Source organism: Pocillopora verrucosa, chromosome 9 (genome assembly GCF_036669915.1).
Source record: "Pocillopora verrucosa isolate sample1 chromosome 9, ASM3666991v2, whole genome shotgun sequence".
In the NCBI taxonomy this organism is placed as follows: Eukaryota; Metazoa; Cnidaria; class Anthozoa; order Scleractinia; family Pocilloporidae; genus Pocillopora; species Pocillopora verrucosa.
The window spans coordinates 11,881,255-11,897,752 of NC_089320.1; the positions used below are offsets into that span (position 1 = coordinate 11,881,255).

A 16,498-nucleotide genomic window follows, 5' to 3' on the forward strand; every position below is an offset into this window, starting at 1 on the left:
TAAGACCCGAAGCAAGTCGGAGAGACCTTTTTCTCACCCAACCTTAAAGCCTGTTTCCCCCTTCCCTCTCATGGGTTGGGGAATAGAATATGAACAGCTTCTTTCCCAGGGTCGTAGGGCAGATTTCTACGAGGATTGTTGGATGCAGTAAGAAAATCTAGAAACCCTCTCGTGCCGCGCAACATATGATGCAGTCTTCAGGATACGAGACCAGAAGGATGGCGTTACCTTGGCTTCTCACAGGACTAAAGCGTGGCTTTAATCATATGAGAAAACAAAGGGTAATCGGTCCTCAACTAGAACCTTTGAACTTTGTTCAGGCACATGATCTAAATTGAATACTAAATATTTTATAATTCACGTGGAAGCAAAGATAAGCCTTTAAGCTTATCTCAGCTCCAGTCCTGCTACAGCATTGCAAAGAAATACATACCGAGGTAAGCATAATAGATCTTTGTAGTGGCATTACTTGCTTCTTTACCTTAAAAGTCGATGAATTTCTGTTAAAAAAAAATTAATTTTAACTTTTACTAACCCTAACGTAGAGGGCAACATCTGATTTGCTCGCCAAAGTAATGTAGAGATAAATGGACAGATCGCCATTTAATTGCCAAAAATTTTTCTTTGATAAAGAGAAAATAGTTTACTTGCAATTTGTTCGTGCCGAGAATTTCTGATTCAACGCAAATTATCGGTGAGGTGATTCTTTTAACACAGTGTATATATTCAGGCGTTTGTTCTTGTATGACAACTGTTAACTGCACAAATGCCTGTTGATTTTTCAAATTTCGAATTCAATTTTTTTCTCTGATAAAAAGGACGCTGATGCAATATCTTCGGAACTTTTTCGGAAATCGTCGGAACATCTTTGGTGTTTCTTCGGAAGGTGTCGGAATACTTTTGGAAATTTCACTAAGCCAGGTGCCAAGCGTTTAATTTTTCTCTTTCAGGTGAATCTGACGTTAGCTCTTCCGCATGCAAACACAAGCATGGGGAAACAAATACTCAACATTTGGAACGGAATCTTGTTTATAAGTGTGTTCATTGGTAAGTGGTTATATCGAAGCTTCTCTTCTTGTTGTTAAACTAAACTACAAAATTAAGTCCAGCTCTGTCAGATGCACATCTGTGTTTTGAACAACTTGTGATGTAGTTCATGAGCGGGTAGAAAACAGCCCCAAGTACTTTGTAATTCTTAATAATTATGATAATAATCTTTTTTAGAGCACCTTTGACAATTTTCCGAAGTTTGTTTGGTTATATTTAGCATTTAATGAAGATTTGAATTCAAAGTCCGAAGTGATTTGGGTTTTAGCCATCACGACGAGTTTTTGGTTTTGACAGTCTTGTCTTCCATTATGGACGGGTTTAGTTTATGTGCTGACATTGCCTTGGACCCAACCCTAAGTTTTTCGTTATGGCTTTCTGAGTCAAAAATTGAATGTTTGATCACAAGTTTAAATTCCGTTATTGTTCATTCGTGAGATCTTCCTGTGTGTGGATTAGTGTTCTTGTGAAAATGTTTAATCTTCCAAGATCATTTTTCGTACATGCCCACTCATGTCTACCGATACTATCTACCTAGTCTACCTATCTACCAATAGGAGCGATTTCTACAGAGTCGGTTAGAGAAAGCCAAGGAGCAGACAAGTTAGAGAAGTTAATCAGTTCTGAGAGAAGAATTATAACATAAAAGAGGGTTTAGAGAAGAACTGAAAGGACGGTTCATGGGTCCTGGTTACGTTTCGCTGAGAGTGGTACGCTCTGTAGATATTTTCTCACCTTCCACTTGCAACACTAACTTCACCCAAACGATGCTCTTTTTTTTCCCAATTCAGTTGGTGACAATGATGCCGCAAATTCCTGTCCCAGTCTCCCAATCACATATGCTTCGGACGGCGATAACGTTACTCTCTGCTGGCGAATTACAGTCAACGCTAGTAGTGTGAACCGCTATATTATCAAGGCATTGAAAAGGCCAATCCAAACCAACATGGATGAAGTCGCCTCTGCAAATGGGACAGGACATTTTGAAAAGGTATACGCTAAAGATCATGACGGCTTGTACCTCAACAAAGTTACCGTCTTCGCCGATTTATCTGCGGGAATGTTGTACCTCAGAATCAAAAACTACACCAGAAAGATGGACAATGTCTACTGTGTGTTGTACAATATTTCAGACGGTCCTCCTTTAGAAGCGTGTCACTCTCAAGCGCTGTTACTTCGAAATGTTGGTGAGTTCATCTCATGTGTCCGGTGTAGAAATGACTAACCACACTCAGACCATCAGACTCAACACATTGGACTGTTACTCGTGATTTTGAAACCATGCACTTGTCACTGTAATTACTCAGGATCCTTAGCCCTGACTATAGAGATTTTGATTCTTAATTTTAAATGAGTATAGGCCTACAACAGTTTTTAAAAAAAGCAACCTGTTTATGGAAACTATAGACCACAGTTTTGACACCCAGACATTCTGTAGTTTTCCCATGGTTAAAGGATGTCTCCGTGATCAGTTTTTTGAGAAACGTAATTGTGTCACGACGGAAGATAATTAGATATTTGTTTTGTATTGCTTTGTAATTATGCTCTCCGCGATGGGACCAGAGACTCGGGTCATTTTACTGTTTTGCAGCAAGCTATGAAGAACCAAAAGCGCGAATTCCCCTAGCCTTCGTGTAACCGTACCCTCCCCCCCCCCCAGGGTGAAACGGAGGCGAGGTAACCTTGGGGGGAGGATACGGCTACACATAGGCTAGAATTCCCCTACCCAATCATGCAACCAAATAAAGCAGAACCAAAGCAGTCACTGATTTCTTTCAATTCCCATTTGTAAACGGATTTATCTCTCCTGAACATAATCTGCAGACCACCGTGAATCCTCAGTACAAACTACCACAACGATGACCACAGAAACCACCTCGAAAACTACCACGGCAAATATCACCACGGCGACTATCACCACGGCGACTATCACCACGGCGACTATCGCCACAGCACCCGCAACTGAAAATACAGAAATCACAGAGGTGACAACTGAAGGTGGGTACTCGTGGATTAGTGTTTGTTAGTTTGTGGTTTCGCATGAAGCATGCGTATTTAGATTAGCTCAGGAGTTAAGATGCTCATGTATTTACGTAAATTGTATCACTCCAAGCGTGGCGTATAACCCTACCTCACCCCTTACCCCCACCCCCTTAGCAGTTTTGTTAGTCAATGGGAACTTTTTTCTCTCTTTCCTCCTTCTTCCCAACCCCTTCACCCTACAATCCCTTGCATTCTGCTTTCGCTCGCACTTCAGACGAAGATAGAGTTGAAAGACGTTTTACTAAGAAGATGAGAGGGCAGGGGGGTAGGGGGGAGGAGGAGGGAGAAATTGTCAGGTAGCTGAGTTCTATTTTTTTCTTTTCAGGTTCACCTACTGTCCAGCCTTACAGAACGGCTTTGATAATCATGAGCTGTTTGTTTGCTATTGCTCTCATTCTTGCCATTTTTGGTTTCGTTTTGTGTTGCTGTGCAAGAAAATCCCATCAAGCCAACTTAAAATCCGACATCCTCGAAGAAACTGAGTCCCTTTAGCTGCAAATTGATTCTTATTTGTTCTTTAAGCTGCAGTAGGTTAAAATGAAATCAAGAGCTACGGAAGAGAGAAACAAGTATTAGATCCTGAGACTTACAGAAATATTTATCTCATGAGCTCTTTGGTCAGACAATGCGGCAAATTCTTATTCTGCAACTTTGTATATCGCCTTAGCGGAAAAAAATCAGCTTTTAGATTCAGGGTGGACGCTTAAAATATGCATTTCATTGAGACTAACTTGGTTTAGAACTGGTTGTTGCGGTTTGTCGTGGTTTGTTCAATGTTTAAACATTGACCTCCAATTTGCGCCAAAGTATGTTCGAATATTGGCCTGCAGACTTCATCTCTTCTGAGGAGCCGGCAGTTTTCCGAGAGCGAAGCTTGAGGAAACACGAACTTCAAGAAACAGATGATGTCCACGGACAAATATACGAGCATATTTGCGAGCCAAATGGAGGCTGAACGGTGTTTATCATCCTTCATATGTTTCTGCTGCGCGCAAGACAGAATGTGACAAATGACTCACCGTCAAAACTTTTACAGCGAACGATTTGTTTCTTCAGTTTCCTTGCTTTTGAACAAAACGAAGAAGTTTATTGTATTGAGCATCAAGTTTAACAATTTTGCCATATCATCAATTAAAGTTTTAAATATTGAGTTAGGTTTTTTCTTATGAGTTATCACGGATTTCTCATTTCTTTTGTTTTTATCTTGTAACCATCAATTCAACTGCCCCTGTATCTACATGTATGTAACTAGCTGTAAGCTGCATAAACTATGGTATAGTATGTAGTGGTAAATGATTTAGGAATGATTTATTCTGTGTTTTCCTATTCTAACGAAATCGTAGATAGTATATAGTTGTACCAGGGCCAATTATGATCAGCTAGGTCAGGTTATACACATAAATTTGCCATTTATTTCTAACTCTCAAGGAAAGTTACCCGCTCAATAAACGTGGCCCTCTTTAGTCACGTACAGGGATATTTTTCGTGATGGATGAATTTCTTTATTGACGTGATCAGTCAGTGATCGAAAGGCTTCTCGTGAACCGTGAAGAGCTTGAATCAGTGACCGATATTTGTGATTTTACCACCTGATACCGTCATTATTCCACGAGAATTGAAGCACGATTCTATCGAAGATCAGTTTAGGAAGATCAGTGGACTGTGACACCATGAACATAATCGTGGGCTATTGGCAACGAAAGAGTCTGCAATTTAGGATGCGGATTTCGTAACATCTGTTCGACAACTTTTCAGATAGGCTGAATAAATTAAATTCTGTCTGCAAATAAGATTCTTCTCTCTACCGGTAATGTCTGTCAAGGTTGTTTCTGACTATCACGTGCGGCATATGTGGTGCTGTACTCAGGCCTAGGCGTGTTCTGATGATTTTAAAGGATTTCTTTAAATATCTATTCTCGGTGTTGAACTTTAAACCTACAAAGATCATCCTGTGTGACATCTTCCAAAAAAACTTTTAACAAATGCCCTATGGCAGAGGGTTCCATGATACATCATTTTAATGCACTGATGTCTTCAAAGCCTTTCTATTGATTTGCACGCGGGCGAAATTTCGTGCTCACCTCGTAAAAGAGCTTCACAATCTCTAGGGTATTATGCCGTGGCAGTGTTGATAGCTGTAGAACGTCTTAATTTATTGTTTGTAGATATAAGTAAAGTGTTCTCATCGACGTAAACAAATCAATCAGCTTTTGTAAGCATGTACACTGTTTTGGCAAAGTTCCATAAATGGAAGTTTCACCTCTCGACACCCTTAAGCCTTGTCAGCACGACAGAATGTTCAGCAAGATGTTGTGTTGGGTTAGGCAAGTCGTATCAATTCTTTAACTGTCTGCAGTTCAGAGAAGAGTCCCATTTTTGAATTTCTGAAAAAATGGTTGGAAAAAGGTTGTCTTATTTCCTAGACGACCATGAAAATTATGACACAATAAGTGATAATCTCGTGTGTTGGATTTCAATGTTTTTTAATTCACGATAAAATATAAACAACTTGTCTAAAATTTAAAATATACCCCAACGGCGTCTTTCGCTTCAGACTCTCTCTGTTTAGAGAACGCTGGAAATCTGTGTCGTTGCCTCGCTTATCAACGCCGGATTTCTCTGTAAGGTAAAGCAAATTCCAAAAGGGAAATGAATCTTTTTTTCTAATTTAGGTTACTCGAAGGGCATGAGTTTAATTGCGTTACCTTGATTTTTATTCATTGGACTCAGCGTAGTATCAATCACGAGTTATTAGTAAGTCGAACGTTCACTGATCGCTGAATAGAACCTTGTACTTTGGTCGAATGCCTCGGGCACATGACAGCACATGTCTTTGCGACTTAATTACTAATGCCCTAAAAGAAAGCAAAGTTCTCGGGCTGTTTTCCGCAGCCAAAGTCAAGTTGAAGCAGTGTTAACATCTAATTCAAAACCAAAGTAAGTACAATTCACGTTAAAAGTTCGTTTATTTGCTAGCTATAGCTTGCATTAGAGATGTAAACGAATTTCCATTCGAAACCAAGAAAAAAAGTTTTCTTTCAGAACGATCATGATAATTTATTCTTTTTATGCCTGTGCACGCAAACTCGAGGTAAAATCGTGACTGCCGGAAACTGTCCAAGTATAATTTCACTCGTCTGGTAAGTTGCTTCTTTCCGGCAATGAACTCTTTTTTGAACATGGTGACCCAAGTTTGAAATATATACATGACAAAAAACTTCTATGGCCATGACACCGAAGTAGCATGATTTGTTTTCGTGTAAATAGTACCAAAAGTTATATAATTGAAGAAAAACAAATTTTCTCAGTGCTGACGCACTGAATTATTTCCACATTCGCACAGAAGTAAACTGGACTGACGGATGGGGTTGTTTGCAAACAGAACTTTAATTCTTTTTGAGAATTTTTAAAAACTGCATTTTTTTTTCGGCTACGCGACATCTGGTCAATTGAAACAAAGTGAGGTTGTTTTGGAGTTGCCATAACTTTCCTGTGACTAAAGTAATTTGTTTAATTCACTGGTTTTAATTTACAGCTGCCACCCCAGAGAATGTTTTACAAAAAATTTCCTAATCAATCTTTAACACTGCAATTTCTCAAGAACCCCTTGAACGGCGCAGATGAGATCTGCAATGCCAAATGTCACCTAACTTTTACTTGGTTCAATGTTATTTAAAAAACTTTTTATTTATATCTTTGTTTTATCGTCCTGCTATTTTCACGATGAAAACCATGTTCAACCAATCTTACGCAACCCGGCTCGTGTCAAGAAAAATCGTGATCAGTCAAAATGTATAAAAACTTTCTAATACCCTCTCCTGTTAGGACAGATCAAGATAAGAATACTTAAATAATAATATTTTGAGTGGCAAATCTTCATTAATTATTGGAGAAAAAAATCAACCAAATCCGCCGAAAAAAAAAAGACAAGCTTAGAATGTTACATAATATCACGTCGCGTGGAATGGCTATTTGTAAGGGATCAAATTAAAAAATAATAATTTCAATTATCAGTGCTAAAGTTTCATCACGTTTTTCAATTTGTGCCGAGAGGGTCAAGAGTCCCACTTTTACATTTAAGGAAGTGTACGCTGATGTCTCAGAGAGGCCTCCTCAGTCCAAATCCTGGGTGGTGCGCGATTTTTTTTTGGGAGAATTGCGTGACATTGCAATTGAGACTCAAGAAATCACGCTCGTTTACACAAGGAAGAGTAAAGCGATTTTAAATTGCTGTAGGGGTGTGATCAACAGTGGAGTGGAGCATTGGTCTTAGATTTTCATTAAAACAGTCTTTAATGCGACGGTTTATTTTTCCATCGGTCGATGAATTTTACATTAGCCACCTAACTTGCGTGACACAAATTTTACCCCTTTCTTTCTAGAAAATTAAGGTTCCGCTCATACTCTCGGTTTAATATAAATAACTTTAGCATCACGGAAATAGACAATTTGCCTTGTTAACAATCGCACGATGTCCTTTCTCCAAAGTTTCTCCAAACCCTTAATAGGCAAACAAAGAGAGACAGATCTTCGCTCTGTCGGTTATGGAAGTCGGTTTTTTGTTTTCTTAATTTAAGTGACCGGTTTCATATTTCTCCTAACAGCTTCACTGCTCAACAAAAAATTCATGATAATTTATGAGTCATAAATTCTCATGAAGAGATTCTCTCTTGAAGAGATCATCAAGTTAAGAAGCTCTAGATTGTTTTCCAAATTCTCCTTACCAGTATGATGGGAAATGTATGGAGACCAGTACGGAGAATATGCATGCCGATGTTAGGGTGTAAAGGGTTTGAAATAAATGTTGGGATGCTGACTGAAACATCAAATGAGAGTTCTCCCTCACTCTCTCTCTCTCTTAGGACAAGAATGGAAAAACAGATCCTGCCACAAATTTTCAAAGGAATTTTATTCATAAACGTATTAATTGGTAAGTAGGGAAAATCAAAGCTTCTTATTTCTAGTTAACCAGCAACAGTGAAAGATATAGCTACCAACCGTCTCTGCTCTTCGATATATTTGGTATTTAAACAAAAATACTTTCACTCAACTCCACCCTATTTCTTTATCTTTTCTTCAGCAAGAGTCAAAGTTGCCGCAATTTCTTGCCCTAGTCCCCCCATGACATATGCTTCGGAAGGCGATAACGTCACCTTGTGCTGGCGAATTGTAGCCAACTCTAGTATTGTGAGCCGCTATTATGTTAGGGCCCTGTCAAGGCCAGTCGAGTCTGTAATGGATCCGGTCGGCTCTGCAAATGGGACTGGATATTTTGAAAAGGTGTACGCTAGGAAGCATGACGGAAATTACATCAACAGAGCCACTGTAATTGCCGATTTATCCGCCGGAATGGTGTATCTCAAGATTACGAACTACACGAAAAAGATGGACAATGTGTACTGTGTGCATTACCAATCCCGGTTGGGCATGAATGACTTAACACCATGCCATTCTCAAGCGCTGTTATTGCGAAATATTGGTGAGTACGTATACCTAAAATGCGAATATGCTGGCTTGTAACGCTTTTCCTCATCTGAGCGTATTTGCTCATCGATAACTTACCTGTCCATATTGAAGTTGTCCAAGGCGAAGCGGTTTATCGAAGCAAGTGATTTCGGGTGCACTGTGATGGCGTAAAGCAGAGTGCAGGTCGATATTCCTGTTATGTTACTTTATTCTGTTTAGCCGTAAAGGTCTTTCGATCTCGCCATTTAAGCATCATTTACAAAGAATGTTGTTAGCCACGCTATCGTGTCTAGCCCGGTTGACAGCATTTTTGTACCGTTTCAGGTTTGATAACGGTGTAGCCTCTGATCGACTTGGAAACGGTGTGTAGGCCCCGTTGGATCTTGTTGTTGTGGGTGTGACAAAGTTATTCGGCCAAATCAGAACTTTGACATAAGGCAACTGAACGCTGTATGGACGGGTTGTTCTTTTTTCTTTTTTTTTCGATTGCGGCAAAAACGATCGGATAAGCTTGACTGATTACATATCTGCGAGGTTCTTAAGTTATTTGTCCATGTTCATTAGAGCAAAGGAAATTTCAAATGAAGATAACGAGACCTAAAAGTGAAAAAAAAATTAAAATGCAAACTGTCTTGATTTCTGGTTTCTGTTGAAATCTGTCTGCAGACCTCCGTGAAGTCCCATTACAAACCACCACAATGATGGCAACAGAAACCACGACCAAAGCTACCACGGGCAAGACAGTAAGTAATCCTACTACTGAGATGACCACAGCAACACCAGAAGCAACTACTAAAGGTGGGTGGATATGGACTGTTCTTTAAGTCTGGTTACTCCCCGCTGTGCTATGCGCGAGATCCTCTGACAGACAAGTGTGCAAAGTCGTGCGCACGTATTAAACGGCCCAAACACATAATCAAGGTTACCCCAGTTACAGTTGCAAGAAGGTGTTAGAGGTCTACTGTTAACCCCTCTTCTCATCGCCCCACCCTCCCCCCCCCCCTTTACCCTAACGGAGTTAATCAAGGAGACTTTCATTTCCTGGAATTCTCTGGCCGCAAGAGAGAATATCCAAGAGAAGTCTCGAGGCGGATTTTATACGTTTAATAAACACAATTGAGGTTACAAGGTCTTCGCAGGTTCGCGAGTGAAGGTTAAGAGAACTGACAACGCTTCGGTTTTACGAAAATAATTGGGAGTGTATTTCCGGACACGTTTCATACTTCTGTAGTCAAAGCTTAGATTACACGATTGCGTGATGTGAGTCCCAGTCCCCGACAACTAGTTATGAAAGTCAGCAGTAATAATGAAAAGTGAGTTGCACTCTTCATTTCATCATAAATTGGAAGGTTGTCTTTTTTTTGAAAAAAAAAAGAATCATGAATCATTGACAGGAGAAATTTTTAAGGTTCGGCAATTTAGAAAACACGAGAAAGACGATAACGCGCTTCAACTGAGGAATGTGGAAAGTTGAAGATGACGCGGATAATCAACACTGATAAACTAAACAGCACAGGCCTCATTTACTATCAAGTTGTTCATCTCTTTGCTGAATTATTTTTTTCCACTTTTCAGGTCCAGTCACTACCATGGCTCCTTCTTCAAGGACTGCATTGATAGTTATGAGCTGTTTGTTTGGTGTTGCCCTCATTGGTGCAATTGTTTGCTTCCTTCTGTTTTGCAAGGCAAGGAAACAATCTAACCATATTCCCGTCAAAACGAACTGCGCGGCTGAGCAGCTTTAACTGTTTTTGACACTAACTGATCCAACAGTTACAACACTGACTGGGGGCCTGGTCAATATTTGTCACCTGGGGTTGGGGTGGGGTAGGGTGGGGGTTGGAGGATTTTAGTTTTGTCACGTTAAATTAAATACGATCCCCCCTATAAGACTCTGCAATATTCTCATGATCTCCCCTCCCTCCTTCCCCCCCCCCCCGTTTCATTGGCAGTCAATTTTCCATAGTACGTCCCCCCTCTATACTCTACTAGCGACGACTGATTCCCCTTCCGTTCACCTGAAAACCATTTCATCCCCCAAAATCCTCCGCTCCCCTCACCCCCCTCACCCCAGACAATGAATAATGTCCGGCCTAATAAGACCCTGCACTGTCCACACTTGGCAGGATAACTGACCTTACGTAGCTAAAACAGGAGTGTGAACATTTGTTAGTGCCTATTTTGTTTTGCTGTTCCTGTATAATTATTGTTATGTATAAAAAGGTTAAATCTATTATCACTTTTGATTTAATTTATTTGTGAATAGCGAATCAGTGAATACACAGCCAAATTTTCAAGATAACTTTGATAAGGTGTCAATGAGTGAAACTCCGCGTGTCTTGCTCATACTTTTTTGAAAGTTTTAAGTCGAGCTATTGGACCTCTTCTGCATTTATAGCTGTACTGAGTACACTTTTGGTGAAGTTTCCTCACTTTTCCCGTGGGCTAACACCCATGGGCGATAAGAAAAATTGTTTTACCTGTGTTCTTATTTCTTTATTTATGGATTTTGCTTCATCATGACGTATTTTCGCTGAAGACTATAACCTAGTTTTAAAGTGAATAAACTTTGAGTGACTTTGGTAGATGGCTGTTGCCCCTCTTAGTTTGCGCTGTCGGAAACACCCGGCTGCTGATGGTCAGGAGCCTTTCAGCTCTTCAAATTAGGCTTTTGAAAATCGAGCAGATCGGAGAGCCATATATAGATTCGACTCCGGTTAGGAGCACTCGTTATCATCTCTATTCTGTAAGTTTTCTGGGTTGTTGTGACAAACTATGACATAATTAGTCACTTTTTTCATCATCATCATGCTCAGGGAGAATTTACCATCACAATTTTGATGTTCTGTTTGCCCAACATTTCGATAAGGTGAAGAGCGCAACGTTGTAAATTATTACAGTCCCGGTGTCCTCAAGAAGAGGTCATAAGTTTCCGGAACATACTTAGATTTTCCGTGACACAGGCTTAGCTGTTGTCACACAGGCGCAAACAATGGCCTTTACTATATAAGAAAGCTCTTAATTTTAACCTCCGGTCTTATAATCCATTGACTGTTATGGGAAAAGCAGGTTACTTTAAAATCTCGACCATAGGCCCCAAGAAACAGGCTAAGATAGGGGTAAACACCTTTATTTCTCATTATCAGCAGCCCTTTATCCTATTATTCCTCAATGTTGGCTAGAAGTAAGACTGCATTTACCCACCTTTCCTTATTGTGGTTTGTGGTATGACTAAGTAACTTTCGTCATTAGCGTCGTCTCGTTGTACGGCAGGATGGCTCGTTCGAAAAGTTATCCAATTCAACGTCGATACGCTCCCCCGGAAATAAGCTCCCTAAGCCTTCCCCCACCCTTCCCCACCCCTAACAGTGCAAGACCACCCCAGAATCCATACGAAATATCATCGTGTAATCAACCTTTGATTACAGATCGGGATTTCTCGGTATTTCCGTCTCCTGGTGAAACAAGAATATGATGCCAAGCAGTGATTAAGTTCGCAGACGCTTAATATATCCATTGCATTCAGCACACGCGAAGTTGTTTGCAAGCAGGAAACAGCGGTACCGCTCAAATCGACTTGGAGGAACTGAACAGATCGAATACAAACTAAGGTAACAGCTTTTAACATTTACAAGAGATCTTTCATTTCAAAATATCCTTTAGAAAACTCATCGATAAAAGTCAACAACCGTATTTCAATGAAGGAAACGGTTTCAGAGGGTTAAATTGCTTTCATTTATTTGTCGATTACATCCGTCAATCAGCAATCTGAAATCGTCGAAACAATGAAGAAAGTCTTGCGTACTTCCAGAAGATCACTCCATTGTTGCACCGCCATTTCTTCATCACACGCAGTGCTAAGTCCTATCATCTTCCAAAGTAACTTAGTGAATTGTGTGAGTCTCATAGTAATGGGTCCAAATAATACATCCCCTACACCTCTGACGGGAATTATCATCATACTTTTACGTGCTTGCTACGAAGCCTTCTAAACCTCACTTTGAAGAAAAATTCTGTTGTTTTTGAACAAGTTGTCGAGACTAGACAGACAAATTTTAATGAACATCAAATGCAAATATGCCCCGCCACTCATGAGATGGTCTACAGACGACAACTTCACGCCCTGCGTCACGCCTCCACCAGGACCAGGGAGACTGGAACGCAATCACGAGAAAAATGTCAAGATACTGCACCCGCTAATAAGAAATTTGAAACTACGGAATTCGTTCGTGTGTTGTTAAAAATAATATCCAGGTTGAAATTAGCTGTGGGTACATACGGATAATTATTTAAATAGTTCCGACAATAATTTGCCGGATTTCGACCGCCAGATTTAGGCCAAAACGTCGGGAGGGGCCGGATGTTTTAAAATTACTATGAAACACTATCCTCTCTTATTTGAAATTTTCTTGTTTTCTTACTCTTTAGAGGCAATTTGTCGTTCAGCAAGGATCAGCATGAGACAGCACATCTTTCTACAAATTTTTATTGGCATTTTTTCCTTAGGCATTTTCAATGGTAGGTGTTTTATCCAAGGGATGGGTCGTCATTTATCCTTTGGGTTTTGAGGCTTTTGGGGAGGATCACATGGTTTTTAGTGGGAACGAAGAGGGGAATCAGTCGACGCCCACAGAATATTAAAGAGGGATATAGACTGCAAATCAGGAGATCATTAGAATGCAGCAAAGCCTAAGGGTGATGACATGAATATTATTGCAACACGAACAAAATCCCCTGACACCCCTCCCCCTCCTCCCCTCCCCTCTCCCCTCCCCCCTCCTCCCCTTCCCTCTCCCCTCCCCCCTCCTCCCCTTCCCTCTCCCCTCCCCTCCAGGCGCTAAATAATAACCGGTTCCGTTGTTAACTTTATTTCAACTTGGATCGAAAGAGCATTACATGCGCACTAGTAATTTCTAACGCTACAGGAATTATTTGCCTTACTGTACTAAGATAGTGCACGCGAACTACACGCAGTAGTACGTCTGGTATTCACACTTCCAACTGTCTTTCTTTCTCTTCTTCAGCTGGATGTAATGCCGCTACTGATTGCCCAAGTCCTCCCATAACATATGCTTCAGAAGGGGATGATATCACTCTGTGCTGGAAGATGTTACCGGAAGCAGTTAACGAGAGCGATAGCTTTCTTAAACGTATTACTGTGTTTGCCTTGAAAAGGCCGGCCGAACTGGACATGGAGAAAATCGCATCGGCAAATAAGACTGGACAATTTTTGAGGGTGTACGATGCAAGTCATAATGGTTTGTACAAAGACAAAGCAACTGTCTTCGCCGATTTACCAACCGGAATGTTTTATCTCAAGATAACAGACTACAATGACAACATGGACAATGTGTATTGTCCCCTTTACGAGATGTTTGGCATTAATGACATTCCCTCGTGTCATACTCAAGCGTTGTTACTGCGAAATGTCGGTGAGTAACTTACTTAAGGGTGGGTTCCTTGGTGTAAGATATTTGTATCAAGCAAGAGATTATAAAATGAGAGAAATTATCCCCCCTACAAACCCCTCTTCCAAAGATTTTTTTCTAAATATATTTTTAGTGTGCGTTCCTGCGATGCGACTGAAAACAACAACTGATTGGCTAGTGTTTCTGTGGTGAAATTCGATGAGTGATGTTTGGCGACCTGGCGCGGCCTGGGGCGGCCTGTGGTTTGTGGTTTATAATCTCTTGTGTTTACCCTTTAACTCCCAAGATCTCATTAGCAATTCTCCTTACCGTCTCCATACACTTCTTGTGATGGAAGTTTAAAAAAATTGGTATTCGATCGACTTATAATCCCCTAACTGATATTTTTCTTTTTTCTCATCCCTTGTCTGCTTGATACTGTAATGATATTGTAAGGAGAAATTCTGTCTTGGTCACTCATGGGAGTTAAAGGGTTAAGATATAAAATTTGATGGTTCAAGTTTGTGACTCCAAAAAGCTCTATAGATGACCCCTGATCATTACAGAGTCCTTCGTCACAACATAAGTTCAGTTATAGAGTTTTTACTAAAGGCAACATCATGAGGGGGGGGAGGGGGAGGGGGCATCTTATTGCCACGCTCGATATAAAATAATAAATAATTCAAAATAAAAGAGGTCTGCAAGAACAGATGAATGAGTAAATATAAATTCTTGAGGTGAGAACCAAGAAGCTAAGCCATCCATGAGGCTGTTAGGAGGGTGCGTCTCAATGAGGCTGTGAGGAGGGTCTCAAGGATGTCAACTGTTGGCCATAAAGCCGCAAAAAGCCGTTAGGTGCAGAAATTGATAAATTTTTAACTTTTCGTCGTGAAGAAAGTTAACCGTGAAATTTTTCTTTTAGCTGCAGCTGAAAGAAATTAACCGTTAGCCGTAAGATGGCCAAAGTTTTTACCGTTCGCTGTAAAAGCCATCACCATCTGTCAGAGAATAACCGGTATACTGGTATGGTCTTAAAGCCTGTGTAACAGATTCTCTTCACTGACTGTTGTCCATTTGTCTTTTGTTAGCTCTAAAACCTGCAGAGAACTCCGTGACAGTGGAAGGTAGGTGTTATGAAATAAGCTTTTCTGCCCCATTGCCGGGCTCTCTCCTCTTAACCTCTAATCCCCCCCCCCCAACCCTCCACCCCTTCTCTGGTTCAAGGGAGGGGGAAGACGGTAGACCCTTGTAACATCGCAATCATCAAACACGTTATTATGGAGAAATTGTTGATAATTCATTGAAAATCGATCGTAGCTTTTTTTAAAAATGTTTCCTCCGTCCGGTTTCCAAAATGTATCCGTATGCACCACCTGAGTTCTCACATTGGGGAAACCGAGGATGAAGCAATGCGGAGGGGGGGGGGGGGGTAGCTTTAGTGCACGTGTTCCCATCTTTTCCAACAGAAAGTGGTGATTGATGACAAGAGAATGTAATTATTCTCTTGTTGATATACAACCTGGTAGACCATCAAGTACCTTACAAAAAGGTCTTAATGTAGTTAACCCTCAACCGTCAGAGGACCAAAAAATTAACCATGAACCCTCAAAGATGCAGTCGCATCTCTCAATTATTCTTTATTTCCAACTAAAATGGCGTCTGTGTATAGCTAAGAAACGGACGATGTTGTGTCTAATTTTTGGATGGGCAAAGTTTAAGCGCTAGAAATTTCCGCTATACTTAAATAGAAGAAATGGTTATTTGATTATTCGCGAAATTGTATCCTCACGGCAACCGCCTGGACACATCGGTAATATACGTTTATTTCCCTTCCAGGACGATTGTCAACAAGCGTCAAGAATACTCCTTCTGGTTTGATAGTGAGCTGTTTGCTTGCGATTGCTGCCATTATTACCGCTGTTTTGTAACTTCAGAAAGCAAAAAGATTTTAAAAAATCTCTTTCAGAACCTGCAATGTTACCCATTTACCTTACCTTTTTCATTTATGTATAGATCAGTATCATGATTGTATTTACCCGATTACTGCGCTTTTTAATGACATATAAACTCTTAGGCACAAACTTTATCGTAACAGTATCGAGCTAAAAATTATCGTTAAACATATATAGAAGAGCAGGAAGAGCAGTAAAAACGGAAGAAGCTCTCTGAAACATTGCTCTGGCCTGCACTTGCTGGAAATTAATAGTGCGTGTTATTGGAGAGTGTAGTTACGACGTCGCACCTGCTTTGTCTAACAGTAATGATACAACAATGCACAGCAACCAAATAATCAGGGCTTAATGTTAATAAATTTGTATTTCGAATTGTGTGTGTGCAAGAGAAAATAAACAACAGTTTATAATCTCTTGGTGTGTGGTGTTTCATTTTTTTGTTTATTGTACCAGTGGGTTTTGGTAATAAAGCTTGGTTTTGCTTAGCCTTCGCTTCAGAAAAGTTTCATTTTCTCGATCCATCTCCACGTATTACATTCGTAGTAATGTAAAAACAGCAATAAAATGATTTGTTACCATTCT

General features: G+C 40.3%; 3 protein-coding genes across 4 annotated transcripts; all 3 read left to right on the forward strand.

Annotated features, from left to right (window-relative positions):
• Window positions 1–305: 305 nt before the first annotated feature.
• On the forward strand, window positions 306–4,240 carry LOC131797028 (uncharacterized). Of its 2 annotated transcripts, none has more exons than XM_059114644.2 (5): window positions 306–437; window positions 951–1,047; window positions 1,839–2,234; window positions 2,872–3,045; window positions 3,416–4,240. In XM_059114644.2, the coding sequence occupies exons 2-5, from the start codon at window positions 990–992 to the stop codon at window positions 3,580–3,582; spliced, it is 795 nt and encodes a 264-aa protein (XP_058970627.2). In that variant the 5' UTR covers window positions 306–437; window positions 951–989; the 3' UTR covers window positions 3,583–4,240. The 2 variants fall into 2 exon arrangements, with proteins under 2 accessions (XP_058970627.2, XP_066027901.1); XM_066171804.1 differs by lacking the exon at window positions 306–437 and adding an exon at window positions 457–694.
• A 1,660-nt stretch (window positions 4,241–5,900) lies between these two features.
• On the forward strand, window positions 5,901–11,141 carry LOC131797090 (uncharacterized). Its single transcript, XM_059114705.2, has 5 exons — window positions 5,901–6,027; window positions 7,953–8,020; window positions 8,171–8,569; window positions 9,223–9,354; window positions 10,132–11,141. The coding sequence occupies exons 2-5, from the start codon at window positions 7,960–7,962 to the stop codon at window positions 10,299–10,301; spliced, it is 762 nt and encodes a 253-aa protein (XP_058970688.2). The 5' UTR covers window positions 5,901–6,027; window positions 7,953–7,959; the 3' UTR covers window positions 10,302–11,141.
• Window positions 11,142–11,990: 849 nt separating this feature from the next.
• Window positions 11,991–16,328, forward strand: LOC131797087 (uncharacterized). Its single transcript, XM_059114702.2, has 5 exons — window positions 11,991–12,167; window positions 12,985–13,074; window positions 13,581–13,988; window positions 15,053–15,088; window positions 15,801–16,328. The coding sequence occupies exons 2-5, from the start codon at window positions 13,014–13,016 to the stop codon at window positions 15,890–15,892; spliced, it is 597 nt and encodes a 198-aa protein (XP_058970685.2). The 5' UTR covers window positions 11,991–12,167; window positions 12,985–13,013; the 3' UTR covers window positions 15,893–16,328.
• Window positions 16,329–16,498: the final 170 nt, after the last annotated feature.